Genomic DNA, 22061 nt, shown 5'->3' with positions numbered 1-22061 from the left:
ATTACAATGACTGATTCAGCACAGGGCTGAATTTCTTTTGTGTCATCTATGAATTTCAACAGAACAAGTGGGACATTGATCTGCAAGACAGAATTCACACTTTTTACTGTACTGTACTGGGGTTTGTACATTTCCTGGATGTATATCCATCTTCAGAATTTGCAATTCTGTGTTTTGCTCTGTCTGAATACGCTCACAAATTGAAGGCTTACGAGATTTACCTCTGCCTTAGAGAACTGGTTGATCATTGGTTGATCTTATGCCATACACACCCCTTCGTTAGGGACATTCTAAAACGCCGCAACATAAGTTTTTAAAAGACCAAACTCAGTAGACACATTAATAATAAAGCATTCTTATAGAGGAACCACGCATGTAGGACGTTTTGGAGACAAGGTGAGGGAGGCGAGATTGAGATGGTTTGGACATGTGCAGGAGGAGGGACATGGGGTATATTAGTAGGAGAATGCTGAGGATGGAGCCACAAGTAGGGAGGAAAAGAGGAAGACCAGGGAGGAGGTTTATGGTTGTGGTAAGGGAAGACATGCAGGTAGGTGGGTTGAAAGAGGCAGATGTAGAGGACAGAGGGTATGGAGACGGATGATCCACTGTGGCGACCCCAATGGGAGAAGCTGAAAGAAGAAGATGACGACTATGTACAGACAAGGACGAGAATATGAAAACATTTTGAGTTTAAGTTGAATTAAACTCAAGCAAACTGCTTGTCTGTACATCGTGTGATTTTTTTATTAATGTGTTAGTTGGGTTTGGACTTTTAAAAACAGATTTCTGATCTGAGAACAATCCAAAAGCAACTGTAACAAATTTGACTCATTGTACTGTGTTCTGGATTTGTGTGTTGTATAGGAGTAAAGTGAAACGGTACCATATAATTCCCCCATAAAACAAGGAGAATATGAAGTAGAAAGCGATGGAGCCCCACGTGACAAAATGGTTCATCCACGTCCAGAAGTGTGTCTCCAGCGCCAACTGTCAACAGAAAGACAAAATCCATTGAAATGCCATTTTCTTTATAATCAGGGTTTTTTTTTTTCTCCGATCATATCACGTACCTTCAAGGTTACGGTAATGACCATGACGGTGAACACCAATGTCCCGAAAGTCCAGTTTCCAAACATCTACAAAAGCAGAAGCAAAAGGCAAGTGCATAAATCTCAAATTGAACAGAATTTCAAAAATCATTTAGAATTATATCAGGAACTGATCATTAGTCTAGCAGATGCTAAATGTCTGAGGACATAAGTGTCTGTGAAATATCTTCAGGCTTTCATTAAAAATAAAAGAACAGTGCTTGAGGAGATGATACTTGGCTTTTTGAAATGAGGAGGAAATCCGGAGAACATCCGAAGCAATTTTTCCCCAGTCATGCAAAGCACGAGTGAGGAATTTTTTCAAAACTGTGTGTGTGAAATTGAAAGATGGCAAGTCAGAAAAATTAACGCTGGTGACAAATATATAAGAGGCATGCAACTGTAATCCAATCAACTCTTACCAGCTGCCTGTTAGCTCGCAAAATCTGAAAACATGCAGAGTTTGAAAAGAGAAAGAAAGAGAGAAAGATGAGAAAGTAAGAGGGAAAAAACCAACAACAAAAAAAAAGAAAATCCAAAATTCATTGAAAATGCGTTACTTTTAGAATCAGAAGAATGATTTCGGAGAGCTGGGAGATGATTTCTAAACTTGAATCTGGTAAAATATTCTCAAAGCCTTAAAATACCCATTAAGCCCAAAGAAAAACGTTGTTGGGTTGGGGTTTTTTTTTTTTTTTTTTTAATTAAAAAATTAGTGTAGCAATTTGGTTAGTTTGACAAAAAACAAACAAACAAACAAACAAACAAAAAAAACGGTAGAAAGGTGAATTTCTGAGCAATGAGAAAGGGAAAACCAGTGTTGTTTTGTTAGTCAAATAATTAGTAAAGTGATGGTACGATGGCGTGGTTTCACTGTTGACTATATAAAGCTTAATTATGAGTAATGAGATCATACTTTGTGCCTTTTATATTTATATTTAGCAAAAAAAATAAATTCCCGCTCCCCATGTTATAGCACCTAATAAGTCACACTTCCCATTGGCTTTTTTTTTTTTTTTCTCTTTCAGAAAGTTAATACAAACAAATACGCAAATTTTACAGAGAAGCCGCCTTGGAAAAAGATTACAGCTTTAGTTCTGACTTTTAAACTGCCAGATTTTCCTAGGAGACTCCTTCAATAAATGTTACAGGCTATATCATATAGACATACAGTATATACCACTATAGCATTCGCTTTTAATTCATTTACATGGTGCGTCCATCAGCCAGTGAGAATGAGCTGTTACTATAAAAACAACGGCATCTTACAACGATCAACATAAACGTGATTTGAGGCTTAACGACTGTCAGACACACACCCCTATTTACATATTACAAATACTGCGGCTTACTTTACACTTCACAAAATTACACCCATTATATCATTGTTCAAACTAATGCATGCTTTCAGAGAGAAAACATTTACATTACAATTTCCTTAGTGGCCAAAATTGGAAATTAAATTAAATGACTTTCAAGAAGCATTTAATGCTACACCCTCCACATATGGTTCATTTATAAATAAAATGCATTCAGAATACAAAATGCTGAGGGGTTCAGACGACAAAAGGAAGGCTAAAAGCCGGCTTCAAATCATTGCTGCTGTGTCTCTTTCTCACACATATATCCTCTCTCCCAGGCTAAAAATTTTTTTTACAAAAGCCCAGAATGGGAAAAGTTTAAGCTTTCTGGTCTTTACAAAAGATCACTTGTCAGGAAATAAGCAAGAATGAAACAGTTTAAATCTCTCCCTGCTCTAAATCAGTCCTGGTTGCATTTCTGAGTTTGTTATTACCAGGCCCTTGACTGGCTGCATCAGCAGATAAAAGGAAGATATTTTTGGACAGATTAAACCCAGACATGTTAGTTTGAATCCTTATCAATATTTGACAGAATAGAAGGTTATATAAGTAACTTTTAGGTTTTAAAACTAATAGTTCACTACCACAAAAGCAAAAAAGAAAAAGGTAGCACTGGAGGTATTGTTTGTGTATTTTTTATTTATTTATTTATTTATTTTTTGCCATTTTAGCCAAGAAGTTTTTTTTTGCCCAACTGTATATAAGCGCATACACATTAATAACTGACACACTGGAACTTTGAGTGACAGAATAGAAAGTGGAGGTAGTAAAAGAAAAATAGGAAGCATGTGTGTGTGTGCGCGCGTACACACATCGCATATTCATGTAGAACCTAACCTGTCCATTTCCCGTCAGACTTGTGTCCTCTCCCATCAGGATGTAGCAGCCAAAGAAGAAGACAAAGGCGTGGCAGAAGCCCAGGATCGTCCAATACAGAAAGGTTTTGAAGGACAGCAATGAGTTCTTACTGATATCTCTGTTAACATGAGGTTACAAAATTTAATTAGACATTTAAGACATTAAGAATTTATTAAAGGTTTATGCACTGCCCGTTAAAAAAAATAAAAAGTCACACACACTAATATTTAGTATATTAAGTAACGCTTTTTAATAAAGAAAATGTAAGTCTTAACTGATTAATCGATGAAATACTCGATTACTAATATAATCAATAGCTGAAGCCCTACTACAATGAGCCATTTACATTATTAAGACTCTATTAATAATAATAATTATTAAAATAATGATAATTATTGGCCTTTATAAATATCGGTTCTAATATAGAAGCAGTGGCCATTAATTCTTTCTGTTTATTAAAAGACCAGTGGCCTTTAAGTCTGTCATTTTTCTATAATGAATGTAACTGTCGGTTGCAATAAAGGAGGCTTGACTTTTATGTGCTTTGATTCCAATAATAGAGGTGTAGCCTTGGTTTCTGTCGGTTGAATACACTAAGAGGATGTGTGTGTGTGTGAGGGAGTGAGTGAGGTGTGTTATGAACCTGTAAAGTGCTGGCTTGCTCTGTAGAATGTGAGGATGAACCAACTGTTCAAAGAGACTGTACACCAGGATGGGAAGGGAGGTGAAGCAGATGTTGTAGAGTGTAAGATACACACTGTCATACAGCGTCTATGAAAAACACAAGTGGGTGTTAAGCATTCAACTTTCCCTTCACTTGAACCAGCAGACCTTATTGTGTTCCAGCATGACAATACCCCTGTGCATGCAGACAGCTCTATGGAGATATGCTTTACATAGGTTCGAATGGTCTGCTATAGAACCCTAAACCTTCACCCCAATAAAAACCTTGGGGATTAAACGGAACACTGACTGCACCCCGGGTCTCCTCAACCTTTTATCAATACCTGACAGCCTTGCGACTGAATCAGCTAAATCTCCATTAACACACACTAAAATATAGTGTATTATCCTCCCAGAAGAGCAGAGATTGTTATAACAGCAAATGGAGAATAAATATGGAACAGGATGTTCAAAACACACAAATGAATCTTATGGTCAGGTGTCCACAAACTTTTGGCTATATAGTGCAGCTAGCTAACTAACAGTTAACGCCAAATATTAACTGCACAAACGAATTAAATTTTAGACTTAGTGAGTTGAATATTTAATTCAATTTCGCCCTTTACTTTTTAAATGGAAAATATTATTGTGAATTGTCTTGCACACTTCTCCCCCATTACATATTGGGCATTATTTTGGTTTTTCTTACAGCCTCTAGAATAAACTGAGTACCTACAATTACCTATTATTAGGTGTTAACATTCTAAAACATATATCTGACCTCCCCCAAAGAATTATTATTCTTTATATTTATTTATTTTTGTTAGTTTTCTTGTAGTTGTATGATGTACATATTCTAGAATAAAAAAGGGTAAACTGCTGTTTATGTGCTAATGCACTAAAAAGTAAAGAATTCGAAAAGAAAAAAGAAAAAGGCACATCACCTATACGATTTTTGCCCCCCAATATAGATATACATGCAACACAGAGAGAGGTAGGTGTGTGGATGGTTATGAGCGGTTTAATTTACATATTTAGTTAAAAGCACGAGTGTTGATTCCTCTGTAGCCTCTTCGGTCATTTATTGAACCTGGGTGACTTTAGCGAGCAATAAGAAAAGGGGGTCTAATGATATTTCATGCATTCTGAGTTATTTACACTGAAGAGTTGAATTCTCATGCAAAACATGGACATTCATTCAGCTATGGTAGTCGTCAGCAGCACTGCAAAGGACTTGCTGGAGGAGAATGTCTCCAAAAAAAAAAAAAAAAAAAAGAGTGTTTTTAGATGTAAGAGAAGGAGAACCTTGTTCAACTTCCCAATGAACCCAGCGTTACGTGAACAGAAGATGCAGTTTGTTTTTCTGGGGCAGCAACTTGTGACTCTTTAGCTCCGCCCACAGCACGCCTCCAGGAGCTCGGCTGTTTACGGAGAGAAGCGTAAAGCTGTATCTTCCATTTATAAACCTGATAATCTAAATCTAAAGACTATTGGAGATATGAAGGATACAATACTACCCGATATTTACTCAAGATTAACATGAGATTGGCTGAAACTGTGTTATGTCCCCTTTAATAACAGAACCTGTTTTTTCTACGGCCTCACCTTATTTAAATTGTATTTATATAATCACTTATTTAAACTAACGAGTTTTAGACAGAGGACATGCATTAAAGCACTTAAAATATTAACAATATAAAAAAAAAAAAAACAGTATTAAAGATGTTGAACACACATGAACAGATAAATGGAATAGAGACTTACTTGTTGTGAAAACAGACAGAAGAACTGGTATAAAAACTGCGGTGTGATAAAGCACACATTCTACAAAATAAAACAAAAAAACACAAACACAAAAACATGTAAGCAGCATGCCTCCGTGACGATAATATAAATCTACTAATAAATGCTTGGAACCTTAAGTGCGTACCTTGTAGAAAAAGTACTGGACGAGCGTTGCTATTCGAATGTAGTAGAAGTGTCCGTGGACGAGCAGTAACTTGGAGAGGAATTTAAACCTAGCGATTGCATAGTCGCTGTTTCGTACAGCTTGTCTTCCCTCCTTCCCCATGATACCTGGAGAAAACTCAATGTAATTAGGACATTAAAGCTACATTAAGGCTGCCTTCCAATACAAGAAATGCATGCTCTTTGCTTTCGTCAGTTCCGATTTCTTTTCTTGTGTGCTCATTCGCTGAATAGCCAATCGGAGTTCTCTTTCTTGCCGACAAGCTCCGTCACCGATTTGACATGCAGGATCGACCGAAGAAAAAAAAAAAAACAGCTGACACCTTCCAACTAGAGCCAATGGTGTGGAACACATCGAAAAACTAAAACCGACCCACGCTCAAAAGCCAACCGACATTGCCTGACAACCGACCATCAGCTTAAACCCAGGCCTTAAGTTCTTATCCTTCATTTTTAAGTCTTATATATTTCATTAATTAAATATGATCCACATTATGAAAGAGAATGAAAAGAACACCTGGAGAGAGAATGAAAAGAACATCTGGATAAAGAGAATGTGAAGAACATTTGGAGAGAGAATGAGAACATCTGGAGAGAGAACGAGAAGAACATCTGGAGAGAGAACGAGAACAACATCTGGAGAGAGAATGAGAAGAACATCTGGAGAGAGACCGAGAAGAACATCTGGAGAGAGACCGAGAAGAACATCTGGAGAGAGACCGAGAAGAACATCTGGAGGGAGAACGAGAAGAACATCTGGAGAGAGAATGAGAGCATCTTTCTGGAACTGTGTTGTTGCCAAACCTTCAGCCAGCTGTAGTTTAGGCTGCAGGTCGGCACAGGGAACAAAACATGCTAAGAGGTGCACTGATTGGAGAGTGTGTTGTTTAATAAATTATTTATTTATTAATTAACTGTTTTTATGAGATGAAGCGGGGGGATCTGGGAAAAGGGAAAAGAAAAAAAAAAAAAAAAAGGAAAAAGAATCGGCTGCCCTGATTTAATATCGGCGTCGTCAAGAGAAAAACCCATACCGCTCAACCTCTAGTCAGAAGTACTTTGTTTTTTTGTAATTGAAATATTTCTATTTGATTCATTATGTGACAGTGGCCATTTAAACACACTGCCTTATACAGACTGCACTCACCTACCTGTCCATGAGGAATTTGACCTCTGCATCCCTTACAGTAATAACAGTAATAAATCACTAAAACTTTAAAACGATTTCCCAAAGCTTTGTTTACTGTGACCTACATTTTTTAAAGCACAGTGTGATTATTTTATGCTCGTGGAAGAATTATGCAGCTGCAGTGGCTGTTTGTCAAAGGCACAGTGAGATGGGGGTGGAGTCAATGAGTGGTATGTAGAAAGTGTCAGTAGAATGACAGACGGAATACAAACAAGCACTTCTGGACAGGAAGTAAGTTTACTTAGTGCTGCACTATTCAGGGTCCTTTGCATTAAACAGGTCCCTTCTGCATTAATTCAGGCACTTACCTATTCCTACATGAGCCTCCTGGATCATACTGACATCATTGGCTCCGTCTCCGACAGCTAATGTAATGGGTTTCTCTGGGGACGTCTTCAGCAAGCGAACCACCTGCCAAACACCGCCACATTCAAAACGAACTTTAGAAAGCCATTTATAAAATATAATAAAGGACTATATTACTTTATTAATAATACTTTTTTTTTCAGGTTTAGAAGGGGAAAAAAACAGAATGAAAAGTAAAATACAGGACACCCATACTGCTCTTACATAGACATAATTCGATAAAAAAAAAACTAACAAATAATCAAACAAACAAAATTGGCATAACTGAAGATTCTCTTAAATGGAAGCCTACAATGGGTTATTTTCCTCAACACTACATTTGATTGAAAATGGTACTGCTAACCTGTCAAAACGAGCGAACTTGCCAGCCAACCATGTTATAAAGGAGTGTGGCTTCTCGAGAATCTATTTCTGCATGTGGAGCAAAAATAAACCACTTGGCCAGATTTAGTCTGAAATTCAGCACTCTCATACTGGCATTTGTGCGATTACACTAAAATCAGCATGCATAACTATGAATTGCTACAGGGAAATAAAAATCATGCTGTTATTCAGTACTCTTTTACTGCTTAATTATACAGGGTTCCTAAGTATTTTTCATTTCAAAATTCCAGACTTTTCCAGACTCAAATATGCAGAATTCCTTAAAGACCACACGTAACTATAACGTGTTACCTTACAATCTCTAATGTTTGTCAGAGTCAGAATCTTAGATGTTTTCCATGTGTTCAGACGCACGGTCGGAGGCGCTGTACTGTCATGGCAACTGCTGCCTCACAACCTACAGTCACAATCAATAATAGCTGTGCAGATTCAGTCTGCCGCCGATCTTTTGGCAGGAGAGTCTGCTCCTAACTCCTTTAAAACACCTTTATTCAATGGCCACACTAATACAACCACGAAGCACCACAAAGCAGCACAGGAGATCATGTCTGCCTGTGGCTATCAAATGTTATACTGTAACTCCTCCCTCTTAGTGTTAAACAGCTGCTCCACTATATAGATGTTATTTGATATTGATAATATAGATATATATATATATTTACAGATTTTGATTGCCACACATATTTTGTTAATATCTTGGGCAATTATGTTCAAATAATCTCAGTGTAATAATAATGATTAGTTACAAGTGCAATAACTTTTATAACTATTATTGTAGTCTGACTTTTTATTAATTTATTTACTTTAATCCTTACTTTAATTTTGAACCATGAGCATTTTTCCTTATGGGATCAACATTCTGATATGTTCTCGTTCGAAAACGTAACCGTCTGAACACGCTCTGCAAAGTGGATACGCCTGAAAACGATGACACCGGAAAGTAAACAAACGGCAGCCGGAAATGGCGCATGAGCAAAGCGGTATGTTTTTTTCAAGCGCAGTACTGGGACGTGTGTTTGCAGATGTTTCAGTGTGGATGAACAACTTTTGAGAAATGATTGAAGAATAACGCGTTGACGCGGAGCATTTTTAGGCGAAAAACAGCGTTTTTAAACGTTACCATATGAGTGTAACACAAATGTTTTTCCAAATATCATTTTTTTTTTTAAAACGCCACACTAATGCAGACCTGAAAATCATTAAAATCAGATTCCATGCTTTTTCATACTTTTCCAAAATGCACAGGAACCCTGTTATAGCAGTCATGTTCTCTGTAAGGGACAGTAGGTACTTAATTTGTTATTGTGTTGTGTGTGTGTGTGTGTGTGTGTGTGTATATATATATATATATATATATATAAATACATACACACAAAACAAACCATACAGTACAATAAATTTTGGCAAAAATACCCTTCATATACAGAGAGGCTGAAACAAACAGCTATTTGGTATTTGGTGTGTGACATGTGGGAACTTATTTCTGTCTGAATACACACACATCTGCAACTCATGCAGCGTAAACACAGCTGCAAACACAAACATAGATGCACGCACGCACGCATACAGCAGCAGGGTGGGACTTGCCTTGGCTTTCTGCAGTGGTGCCATCCTGCAGCAGAGCACCGCAGAGCAGTTCTTACACACTTCCATGAAGAGCTTCTCGTGTTCACGCAGCGCCAGAGACAAACTTGCACCATCCACCACCAGCCCGTGCTGAATCACATGGTCTTCTTTAATCCTACTCATACAGACACACACGCACACACACACACAAACAAACATCATGAGATCCTGTTTAATTTCTTGCTTAATCAACACAAACTGACGGCTGATTCACTGCTCTACACCAGACACACCCGGTCTGGAATGCTTCTATAATTTCACAACAGGAAAAACATTTTTTATTATTCATTATTAAGTGCAATTCTCACCCAAATATAAGAAGGGAAATATTATTTATGAAATAGGAGGAGTGTAGATGGTGTAATGGAAGGTGTGGCCTTTGTGTCTGTTGGTTCCACAGACAGAGAGACAGACAGACAGACAGACAGACAGACAGACACTAGAGGTGTAATGGTACATAGTCACGGTTCGGTGTGATTTCTGTACAGTTGGGGGAAGAAAAGAAAGTTTGTAATTTTTATCATTAACATTTTATATCAATTTAAAATAAAATACCTGCTTGGTTAAATTATATATCAAAATAAAAACGAATACAAAACAAATCAAATTAGCGCAATACAGGTTTTATTATATTGATTACATCGAGAAATCAATTAAATTGGCACAAAAAAATTAATTCTTACAAATGACATTTGTTAGACCCCCTTTGGGGGGTTTGGGGATGCGTATATAAGTAAGTGTGTGTATGTGTGTGTCTTTTAAATTTAATATTTAATTTTCTTAAAATATGATCTACCTAACTTTTCTACTTATTTCAGCCAGACTTTAACAAATGTCTTAATTCTTTCCATCCTTCATTTATTCACTTCCTCAATAGACGGAATTATCAGAGAAATTCTTCAAGCTGGACATAAAGATATAAATAAATAAATCGCATTTTGATTAATCGAACGGAAATCACATCATGCTGCATCGTACTAGGAAAGAATCGCATCGCATGATTCATGTGTATCTTTAATGTAGCATTTTGTTGGCTTTGCGTCGAGATGCAAATCGGCCTCAATTATAGAGATGCACAGCCCTGAAATATGATCTATAGGAGAACAAAGATCTCTAAAACCTGAAAAACCTAAAACTCATCAGGCAGAAAGAAAGAAAAAGAAGTGTGGCTTTTCCGTTTTAAAATTCCAGTAAAAAAAAAATAAAAAATCATCCCCCAATCCTCCTCCAAATTATTGAATTCTAACCAACATTTATTCTCAGCTGGAAAAAGGAACCATGTAGAGAAGATGCGATGAGGAGACACACATTCAAGAGGGCGTCTAGTCTGATAAAGTCAAGACTAAACCAGGATGAGTCGAGAATTCTAAGAAGAACTTATAAACTACAAAATGTAAACAAGAATCTTCTTTTTTTTTTTTTTTTTTTGCTTACATATAAACTATTGGTGTCTGCAACACTAAAAAACAGAAAACAAACCAGGAAAACTATTTAGTTTTGTATGAAATAATGCTCATGATGAGAAAGAAACGGTCAAATAGTTGTGCTTCTGCATTAAGATCACAGTGAATACAGCAAAAACTAAAATCTGAAATTAAAATAAAATCCATGAGCATAAAGAAAACTAGAGAAGTGTTTGTGTGCGTGTGTGCGTGTGTGCGTGTGTGTGCGTGTGTGTGTGTGTGTGTGTGTGTGTACCTGCGGGCGAGCCTGCGGAGCTGCTCCGCACACTCGTGATCGGATTTCTGCTGCACGAGTTCCAGGATGTTCATAGTGCGGTGAAAGTGACCGCAGGAGAGACTCACGCTGACTGCGGTCTCGTGTTTATCTCCTGTTAGCACCCAGACTTTAATTCCAGCCAATCGCAAAGCCTCAATCGTCTCCTGGACCTTCTCCTGCAGCCTGCACAAGAGAATATACACACATGCAATAAAATACACTGGTGTAAGAAGATACAGAATGATGTACTGCACGACTGGTTTTTGAGACAAGACCAGAGGACATCTGTAGTGATTCTGATTCAATGTGATATAAGTGATCTTTGTATAATTCACATAAGTTTAATGTGCGCTTTACACAACTCATAACTCTAACAGACAAGTCTTACCTTTGTCATAAGTGCTTGCTGTAGTGTATCACATGACCACAAGTTTGCAGCTCAAATGTACTCATATATACTATGCAGTTAAGTTATAGTTAACTACACGGTAAACTACTACCAATTTACTACTATGCAGTTAAGTTATCGTAAACTACTGCTAATTTACTACTATGCAGTTAAGTTATTGGAAACAACACGGTAAACTACTGCTAATTTACTACTATGCAGTTAAGTTATCGTAAACTACTGCTAATTTACTACTATGCAGTTAAGTTATCGTAAACTACTGCTAATTTACTACTATGCAGTTAAGTTATCGTAAACTACTGCTAATTTACTACTATGCAGTTAAGTTATAGTAAACTACTACTGATTTACTACTATGCAGTTAAGTTATAGTAAACTACTACTGATTTACTACTATGCAGTTAAGTTATAGTAAACTACATAGTAAACTACTAGTAATTTACTAACTACTATGCTAAAAGGGTGCAAATAAATTGTGTACTTTCATTTTCACCCGATATATTTTGTGTACCTATTGTAAAAAATAAAAAATAATTGTATAAATACAAAATAAAAATGTAGCAGTTACTGTCGGGGGGGGGGGGGGGGGCGACTTGAACAGTAGTTGGGATACAAACGTCTTTGAAAGAAGTAAAAATATAAAACGTGACTTTCAGGACGTAGGCAGTGAACAGGAAATAAAGACTAGCGAGCAACGTCACGTAGTTTAATTCAAAGTGACGTGATGATCAGTGCGATTACAGAAAGCGGACTCAATGGCTAAACAGCGTCTCGGGGAATCGAGACTTAAAATACGAAGCAGTCATACCAGTCTGTGCACATGAATGTAATCTGTGACTGGTTTATTATTTTAAGAGCCACAGTAGCGATAAATGATGTCACATGTTCAGCACACAGTGAGGTTGAGGAACAGAAACATGAAAAAGTGAGAAAGAGCAATAGGGTGATAGTGAAGGTAAGGAAAATTGGGTAACGGTGCACCATCAAATGAAGATGATAAATTGAGGACGAGAATAAAAAATGGCCACTAGAATAAACTGAATATTAATAAAAATAAAAAATAAAGTATTTCTATTTGAAATGATAATTATTCTAATACTATTAAGAGTATGACATAAAAAAAGTCGAACACAAGCTTTCTATGCTAAAATTGAGTGCATAAAACAAATTAACAGGATGTAGTTACTCAGCTACGAAGGTTAAGATAAAATAAGGAGAAATGTGTAAATTCTTTATGTGTAGTATCTGAAGAGATGCACAAATATGCAGCATATTGATTCCCCTAGTCCTGGATGAGTCATACACAGAGATATAAAACTTTTTCGAGGTATAAAAGTTTTTATTATCAGCAGTAGCTGTGGAAAATCCTGTGCTTCTATTCTTTATGTATATACAGAGTCGATAGTGAGCTGGAAGGTATTAAAATGTCTTGTGATTAGAGCTTAATCCTCAAACACACCCCAGTGAGCTTGTGTGTGTGTGTGTGTGTGTGTGTGTGTGTGTGTGTGTGTGTGTGTGTGTGTGTGTGTGTGTGTGTGTGTGTGTGTGTGAGAAAGAGAGTTAGACTCACTTGTCTTCCACTCCGGTGGCTCCAAGCAAATGCAGGTCTTTCTCGATGAAGTTAAAGGCTTCACTGAGCCTCTCATCTCTCTGCTGGAGAGCTGTACGAGCCTGGTGTAGCCGCCGCTCCACTTCCTTATACTCCTCCGCGCTGAAGGGCCTATAGGCCACCACTAGTGTCCTCAGACCCTTCTGTGAACAATACAGGAAAATAATGACCGCATTTTCAGGTTTTGGGTTACAGCAATGCTATGATTGGAAATTAGGAGGTGTGTGAAAAAAAAAAATTACATCTTAACATATTTTGGGGACATAATTAGGTTTGCAATGGGGTGGAAAATTTCCTGGAACTTTAGGAAACTTTCCATGGTAACATTGGATATTCCAATTTGAAAACATACCAGGAATTGATAGGATTTAATAAAAGATGTATATAAACTATATCATATATAAATAAAAATATAAACATTTGTTCGGTCATAAGCATATATTCATGCAAACCAATATCGATTTAAAAATGACATTTTTGACTTTGATTAAATTGTTAGTTAATTGCTGTAACATAAAATGTGGAGAAAGTGAAGCGCTGTGAATACTTTCCGGATGCACTGTACATTCATATCATTTAAACAACTGAACGGTTGAGGGCTAAGGGCCTTGCTCAAGGGCCCAGCAGTGGCAGCTTGGCAGAGCTGTGATTTGAAAATAGTAGGTTTCGATCAGAATTGTTAAATCTTAACCAGTAAGCTACAACATTTCCTTTTTTTTTCTTCTGTGTTGCTAGTGGACAGTCATACGCATATAGTCTTCAGTTCAAAAGCCACACACAATTTTACTGCTAAAGTCCCACATCACCCACAGTCTACATGTCCCACGTGAATGTAATGAGAATCTCTTGACCGAGAGCACTGCTGACTCCTCACATGGTGCTGTTCTTCCCCAGGGAATACTCATGCAATGTTTCACTCTTGAAATCTCATGATTCGATTTATTGGCTATATTTGCAAGCTTTGCATGAATTTCTTCAGCGGAACAGAAGCACAACCAGTAATACGAGATGTTTACGGCTTTACCATTGCATATAAAAGCTGTCTTCTCAAGAAGCGTACATTTTTTGTGACTGTTAAGATGTATGGGAAGTTTCCCATTAAAAGAAAATCCCTAATATTCCTGCAATCTTATAATTCTGTTGTACTGAATAATATTTTGTTAAAACAACTCTGACAGTAGTGCAGTTGGTTCATATTAATGCATTTGTTGTAATATGGTGTCACTGCAAAAGTACCAGCTCAGCTCATCATACTCCAGGATTGGTTTCTGGTCACACTTCAAAAGTGAGAGAACTTTATTATTTATTTCTTTTTTGCTGCTATGATATTAGCTAGAACAAGAAACCCACTTGTTTTACAGACATTCTACAATAATAAATGTACACTATACGGACAAAAGTTTGTAGACACCTGACCATTAGATCTAGAGTTAGTATAAAAATTTGCCTCATTTGCCCAGATAACAACTTCCATCTCCATCTCTTTGGAGTGCGTTTGTGGAGATTTGTGTTTATTCAGACACAACGGTGTTATTTTACTCATGTACTGATTAGGTGAGGTGAGGAGGCCTGGGGTGCAGTCAGTGTTGTTCAATAGGATTGAGGTCAGAGCTCTATAGCAGACCAGATCTCCGAGATCTTCCACTCGAACCCATGTAAAGCTGAACTTTATGGAGTTGGCTTTGTGTACAGAAACATTGTCATGCTGAAACAGATTTGGGTCTCCTAGATCAAGTGAAGTGAAAATTTAATAACTGCATCCAAAGGACACTTAATGCAATTGTCTGCCTTTAACTTTGTATTAACAGTTTGGGGAAGAACCACATCTGGCTGAAAGCGTGCTAATACTTTTGTCCACACAGTGTATACGTTAGATGTGCCATTCAAAATCTAATTAAAAACGTCAAAACACTGTTATAGTTTTTCGAATATTATTTTCCAATAACAATATATTTGTTCTGTAATCTGCCATAACTGTATTATAAAAAAGACAACAATTATAACTGATCAAATTTGGACACTCTCACAATGTTAATCCAGTCTCTTACCAGAGCGAATTCATCCACGTGCACTCTGGTCTTCTCAATCTCTCCACTGCTGGCATAGGGAAGAACAGAGGACTCGGCTCCTTTAGTGAACAACAACTTCTCCCCTAACGTATAGTACAGAGTATGAGGTTAGCTGTGTGTAACACCCTGTGTGCAACCCTCAGACTCAAAATATTTACAGCAACTTCAGACAACAGCATTTCAGAGATAATTTAAATCTTGCTAAAATATATATATATACACACACACACACACACACACACACATATATATATACATACAGTACAGACCAAAAGTTTGGACACACCTGCTCATTCAAAGAGTTTTCTTTATTTTCATGACTATGAAAATTGTAGAGTCACACTGAAGGCATCAAAACTATGAATTAACACGTGAACACGTGAATTAACACGTGAATGAGAAGGTGTGTCCAAACTTTTGGTCTGCACTGTATGTGTGTGTGTATATATATATATATATATATATATACATATATATATACATATATATATACATATATATACAGTGAGGAAAATAAGTATTTGAACACCCTGCTATTTTGCAAGTTCTCCCACTTAGAAATCATGGAGGGGTCTGAAATTGTTATCGTAGGTGCATGTCCACTGTGAGAGACATAATCTAAAAAAAAAAATCCAGAAATCACAATATATGATTTTTTAACTATTTATTTGTATGATACAGCTGCAAATAAGTATTTGAACACCTGAGAAAGTGAATGTTGATATTTGGTACAGGAGCCTTTGTTTGCAATTACAGAGGTCAAACGTTTCCTGTAGTTTTTCACCAGGTTTGCACACACTGCAGGAGGGATTTTGGCCCACTCCTCCACACAGATCTTCTCTAGATCAGTCAGGTTTCTGGCCTGTCGCTGAGAAACACAGAGTTTGAGCTCCCTCCAAAGATTCTCTATTGGGTTTAGGTCTGGAGACTGGCTAGGCCACGCCAGAACCTTGATATGCTTCTTACAGAGCCACTCCTTGGTTATCCTGGCTGTGTGCTTCGGGTCATTGTCATGTTGGAAGACCCAGCCTCGACCCATCTTCAATGCTCTAACTAAGGGAAGAAGGTTGTTCCCCAAAATCTCACAATACATGGCCCCGGTCATCCTCTCCTTAATACAGTGCAGTCGCCCTGTCCCATGTGCAGAAAAACACCCCCAAAGCATGATGCTACCACCCCCATGCTTCACAGTAGGGATGGTGTTCTTGGGATGGTACTCATCATTCTTCCTCCTCCAAACACGTTTAGTGGAATTATGACCCAAAAGTTCTATTTTGGTCTCATCTGACCACATGACTTTCTCCCATGACTCCTCTGGATCATCTAAATGGTTATTGGCAAACTTAAGACGTGCCTGGACATGTGCTGGTTTAAGCAGGGGAACCTTCCGTGCCATGCATGATTTCAAACCATGACGTCTTAGTGTATTACCAACAGTAACCATGGAAACGGTGGTCCCAGCTCTTTTCAGGTCATTGACCAGCTCCTCCTGTGTAGTTCTGGGCTGATTTCTCACCTACCTTAGGATCATGGAGACCCCACAAGGTAAGATCTTGCATGGAGCCCCAGTCCGAGGGAGATTGACAGTCATGTTTAGCTTCTTCTATTTTCTAATGATTGCTCCAACAGTGAACCTTTTTTCACCAAGCTGCTTGTTAATTTCCCCGTAGCCCTTTCCAGCCTTGTGGAGGTGTACAATTTTGTCTCTAGTGTCTTTGGACAGCTCTTTGGTCTTGGCCATGTTAGTAGTTGGATTCTTACTGATTGTATGGGGTGGACAGGTGTCTTTATGCAGCTAACGACCTCAAACAGGTGCATCTAATTTAGGATAATAAATGTAGTGGAGGTGGACATTTTAAAGGCAGACTAACAGGTCTTTGAGGGTCAGAATTCTAGCTGACAGACAGGTGTTCAAATACTTATTTGCAGCTGTATCATACAAATAAATAGTTAAAAAATCATACATTGTGATTTCTGGATTTTTTTTTTTAGATTATGTCTCTCACAGTGGACATGCACCTACGATGACAATTTCAGACCCCTCCATGATTTCTAAGTGGGAGAACTTGCAAAATAGCAGGTTGTTCAAATACTTATTTTCCTCACTGTATATATATATATATATATACACACACACACACACACACACACAGATATATATATAATGTGTGTGCGTGTGTAAAATTATTTGGTGCAGGGCTTTCGGTTCGGTAGACACGTGTAATGAACCATTTTTCCTCAGGAACGTATAAAGTGGGGGGTCGCTTGGGAACTTTGTTTAGTCTCTGCCTCGCACTGCAAGTGCATTTATTAAAAAAGTTTTTTGCTTGAAAACATACACAACAATACCAGGGGTATAAAATAAATAAATAAATAAACTAGAGTGGCTACTCATTACATACTGGAAATAAGATTTGTTTTGCATATGCTAGTGTTTTGTTTAGCGTTTTCATGCATATGCATAACAAATCTTAACATACGCAAAACAAAATCAGAATTTTGTGTACATTACACCCCTAATATAATAAACACTAAAAAGTGTTAAAACTGTTCTATTTTCTTGTTACATTGTAACTTGAGTCACATGTACATGTGCCTTAACTTTGGAAAGCCCTGAGATTTTTCGGTTGCTATTTTTTTTTACAGCATGACGACACAAATAAACTTATAGCATTACATATAGTTTTATAGTATAGCGTTATAGCAATATAGTACTGCTTTGAGGGATGTTTCCCTACATGTTAACATCAGGAATTACATTTTTAATCATTCAAATTGTAATAATGTTCGTAGACGTTAATATTGTATAAAATATAATATTAAATGTAATATATTCATGTAGTTAAAGTAACTATAAAGCTACCTTTATTATTCTTTTTTTTTTATATATATACATGTTTATTTTAATCTTATACTGAAAGATGAAGAATATGCTTTATTGTACTCAGAAATTTTGGAACCCGAATTTCAGTCAGTAATACAAACAGGTTTACAGCAGTATTCACTTAAGATCAATTAACAAAGACACAACACAAACACAAAGTTGGTTAAATCTATAACACTGACTGTATCACAAACATAAATCTGAGTTCAAACTTTTTCCCAGTTAAGCTGAACACATCGCAAGCATATATAATGATGGACACCATGCAAAAAAAAAATCTGCTCACCTGAGGGAGCCTGCAATATCACACTCATGCGTCTTCGGTTCGCGTCAAACTCTAACACGTGAAGGAGTTTGTACCTATGAAGAAAAAAAGAGGACTGCTGTAAATGTATTCAAACACACACACACACACACACACACACACACACACACACACACACACACAGACACACACACTACAAACTCAGTTAAGTGCATACTTTACATCACAGCACTACTGAATTCTGATTGGTCAGAAAATGATGACAGCACAAAACAAATCTCTGAGATGGTAAAGTGTTTCATAAGGATACATTTATTTGACATATAAAATATAACTATGATAAATATTGACAAACACCTCGAGTCGTGCTGTAAAAATAATCGACTTGATAATGCCACTTCATCACATGACCCTGTTAATTGATTGCTTGAACACCACAATATTTGTTTATTCCCTCCAGCATGTAAACAATTGCAAGTCTCACTTTTCGGATTTGCCAAATGTTTTGATCTCCATGGTTTCTCCATTACTTCCTGCAAAGGCCACGCCCATCCTGCAAAACAGAAAAACAACTTTATTTGACTTTTAAGTCATTTAAAACTCACGTCTTTAAAGAGTAAAGGAATGAATCTCGACCCTACGTGTGAAAGTTTACTCAAAAACCAGCAAGAATTTTGTGTGGAATATAGATGGACAGATTGATTTCTGAATTTCTTTACTTCTTTCTCTTTCAACTTTTAATTTTTTTTCCTTGCACTCTACTTTAATTACATTCTTTCTTTCATTCTTTATTTCTAACTCACGCTTCAATCCTCCCACTCTTCTTCTTTCGCTACCTCGTTTCTTAATCTTCCATCCTCTCAAACACACCCTCATGTCTTTCTCCTCCTTTGTCTCCCTTTCTCTTTCTCTTTTGCCTAGCTTTCTTTCTCCCTTTTCCCTTTAATTTTCATGTCTTTCTTCCTTTCTCTTGTGTCTTCCTCTTTTTCTCCTGATCTCCTTCTCTTGTGTCTTCCTATCTCTCTCTCCTGATCTCCTTCTTTTGTCTGCCTCTCTTTCCCCTGATCTCCATCTCATTTGTCTTTTCCATTTTCCTTCTCTTTTTCCATTTTCCATTTTTTCTTCTTTATCCTACCTGTCTTTTTTCCCTCTCTCCCTCTCTTTTGACTTTCTCCTTCTTTCTTGCCTAGCTGTCTTTCTCTTTTTCTCCTTCATTTTTTGTCTCTCTTTTTCCTACCATTCCTCCCTTTCTCCTTTATGTCTGTCATTCTTCCTTTCTCCTTCTTTTGTCTGCCTGTTTTTCCTTTCTCTCCCTATTTTTCTTTCTTTCCTCATGCACTCTGTTTTGTCCCTATCTTTATCCATCTCCTTCTTTATCCCATCTCTCTGTCTCTCAGGGAGAAAACTCTTGCACATGCTCCTGTCACTGTGATTGATTACAATAAAAAGTATTTCAAAATGAATATGAGTTCATGTAAATATTTCCTCAGAGTGATGAAGTGCTGTCTCATGGCTATGATGCGTCAATCCTGACACACAGCAGCACAGAGACATGAGGGTCTATTTTTACCTCTTTGTAGCTTCCACGAGGGCTTTTTCGTCAGGAGACGAGGCGTAGTACTCCATCTCAGATGTGAATCCGTTGGCGTGGGAAAAAGGATCAGACACCCCGTCTGGCTGATCGTAACTGATCTGAACAGTGTGGCACAGAGACACGGCTTTCAGGAACAGCTCCTCTTCCCTGCTCTGAAACACGCAGACACGCAGACACACACGCAGACACGCAGACACACACGCAGACACGCAGACACACACGCAGACACGCAGACACACACACACACACACACACACACACGTTTCCACCTAAATGTCCACAATAATACATTCAAAAAGTCATACAAGTATAAATTATATAAAACATTATGCCAGCTAATGACACTTTCTTTCTTTCTTTCTTTCTTTCTTTCTTTCTTTCTTTCTTTCACTTCTTTCTTTCACTTCTTTCTTTCACTTCTTTCTTTCACTTCTTTCTTTCACTTCTTTCCTTCCCGAGGTTCTATCCATCCATCCATCTATCTATCCATCTATCTATCTATCTATCCATCCATCCATCCATCCATCCTCATTTCATTTCATTCTTTCCTTTCTAATGTTTCATTCAGCATTTCTCTTATTCCCAATTCTTCTTTCTTTCATAATTTCTTCCTTTTTTTTCAGATTTTTCCCTATCTTTCTTTTGGTCTTTCTCTCTATTGTCCTTTCTATTTTCTCACTCACTTTCATTCTTCTTTTATTTCTTTGTGTTTTCTTGGAATTTGTGTTTGACAATATTTTATTTTTATTTTATATAACCTTCACCACAGAAAAATCTTTATCCTTTCACACCACGTTTTTCGTGTATTTTTATTGTATTTGAGTCTCACCAGGAAGAAGCCGGTGTCTGGGACGTCCTCGGTCATTCCTTCAGGGACCAATTTGCTGTTGATCTCTTGGTATTTGACACCGTTGATGGAGCATTCACGGAACTGCATCTCGTTTTCCGTCAAAGTTCCCGTCTTGTCGGTAAAAACGTACTCCACCTACGACACACCAACGAATGAAACACATTTCATAATTTCAACAAACTCATGAGGAGATTTCACAAACACACACAGGCACACAAACACACCTGCCCCAGCTCCTCGTTGAGGTCGGAGGTGTTGACCTGGGCTCTCTGGTCACTCTCCTCATGGTAGAGGTCGAGGTCCCAGCCAATAAAGAAGGAACCCAGAAACTTCTGCATCTCCACGGTAACATACAGCGAAATAGGGATGATGAAGTTGTACAGAACGAGGAAAGCCAAGAAATCGGAGATGAACTTTAAAATCTATCAGGGGAAAAAAAAATCACCATGTATCACCACATGAACAATGTAACCATAGCAACGCTCTTAGAATATTGGCTAACTAACTAGTCTAGCTACATCATTTATTGATTTATCTATTGATTGTTCAAGTTTTTTAATTAAATTTTAAAACAAAAATTCTGAAAATTCTGTTAGATATATTTTTCTCTCTTTTTAACCTTTTTAATTTATATTTTCACTTTAAAATAATTTCTTTATAATTTTATAAAATTAGTGTTATTTAAATTTATTACTAAATATTTAGTTATTTTCTACTTCAGGTGCATCTCCTTTCTTTCCTTAGGGTCCATTTATAACACTCACACGAGCTGTCATTTCAATTACATTGGTTTCATTTAAAAGTTTTAGCTCCGACTTCAGAATATAAATCTCTATTTGCTTGTTTGCTTATTTTTCCACCTTTACCCCGACGACTTAACCTTAAAAAAATACAAATAAATAAAAGAAAATAAAAAGAAGAAAAAAACTGAACGTGAACTTGCCTTGCTGCTGTTGCGTTCCGTCTCTGTTTTCTCGTTGTAGAATGGCTCGTCCCATTTCTTTTCCGCTTGCCAGGCGTACTTTAAAATGGTGCTGAGGACAGCCTCAAAAAGCAGGATAGCCAGATAGATGATGAGAAACGTGTTCATCGACCTGAGAGGGATTTACACAACAGTTATGGAGCTGTGTGAATTAATATGGAGATGAGCAATACA

At 37.3% G+C, this 22061-nt stretch overlaps 1 protein-coding gene across 7 annotated transcripts in view; it reads right to left on the bottom strand.

The window, feature by feature from the left end:
• Positions 1-22061, bottom strand: part of atp11b (ATPase phospholipid transporting 11B) — a 67556-nt gene that overhangs the window by 22213 nt on the left and 23282 nt on the right. For all 7 annotated transcript variants that reach the window (XR_014536392.1, XR_014536393.1, XM_083559039.1 and 4 more), the window contains exons 11-27: positions 21849-21999; positions 21130-21327; positions 20885-21040; positions 20032-20207; positions 18946-19014; positions 18483-18556; positions 15292-15395; positions 13205-13386; positions 11205-11408; positions 9468-9621; positions 7439-7541; positions 5904-6049; positions 5738-5797; positions 3954-4081; positions 3290-3428; positions 1074-1139; positions 887-990 (exon numbers count right to left, since the gene is read on the bottom strand). Coding sequence is in view for 5 of the 7 variants with exons in the window: in XM_083559039.1 (XP_083415165.1) it covers positions 887-990; positions 1074-1139; positions 3290-3428; positions 3954-4081; positions 5738-5797; positions 5904-6049; positions 7439-7541; positions 9468-9621; positions 11205-11408; positions 13205-13386; positions 15292-15395; positions 18483-18556; positions 18946-19014; positions 20032-20207; positions 20885-21040; positions 21130-21327; positions 21849-21999 (2214 nt within the window). In the remaining 2 variants the exon portion in view is untranslated. The remainder of the gene's footprint in view (positions 1-886; positions 991-1073; positions 1140-3289; positions 3429-3953; positions 4082-5737; positions 5798-5903; positions 6050-7438; positions 7542-9467; positions 9622-11204; positions 11409-13204; positions 13387-15291; positions 15396-18482; positions 18557-18945; positions 19015-20031; positions 20208-20884; positions 21041-21129; positions 21328-21848; positions 22000-22061) is intronic.

Source organism: Silurus aristotelis (assembly GCF_946808225.1).
Source record: "Silurus aristotelis genome assembly, chromosome: 13".
In the NCBI taxonomy this organism is placed as follows: Eukaryota; Metazoa; Chordata; class Actinopteri; order Siluriformes; family Siluridae; genus Silurus; species Silurus aristotelis.
This window is presented reverse-complemented; position numbering and strand designations above follow the sequence as displayed.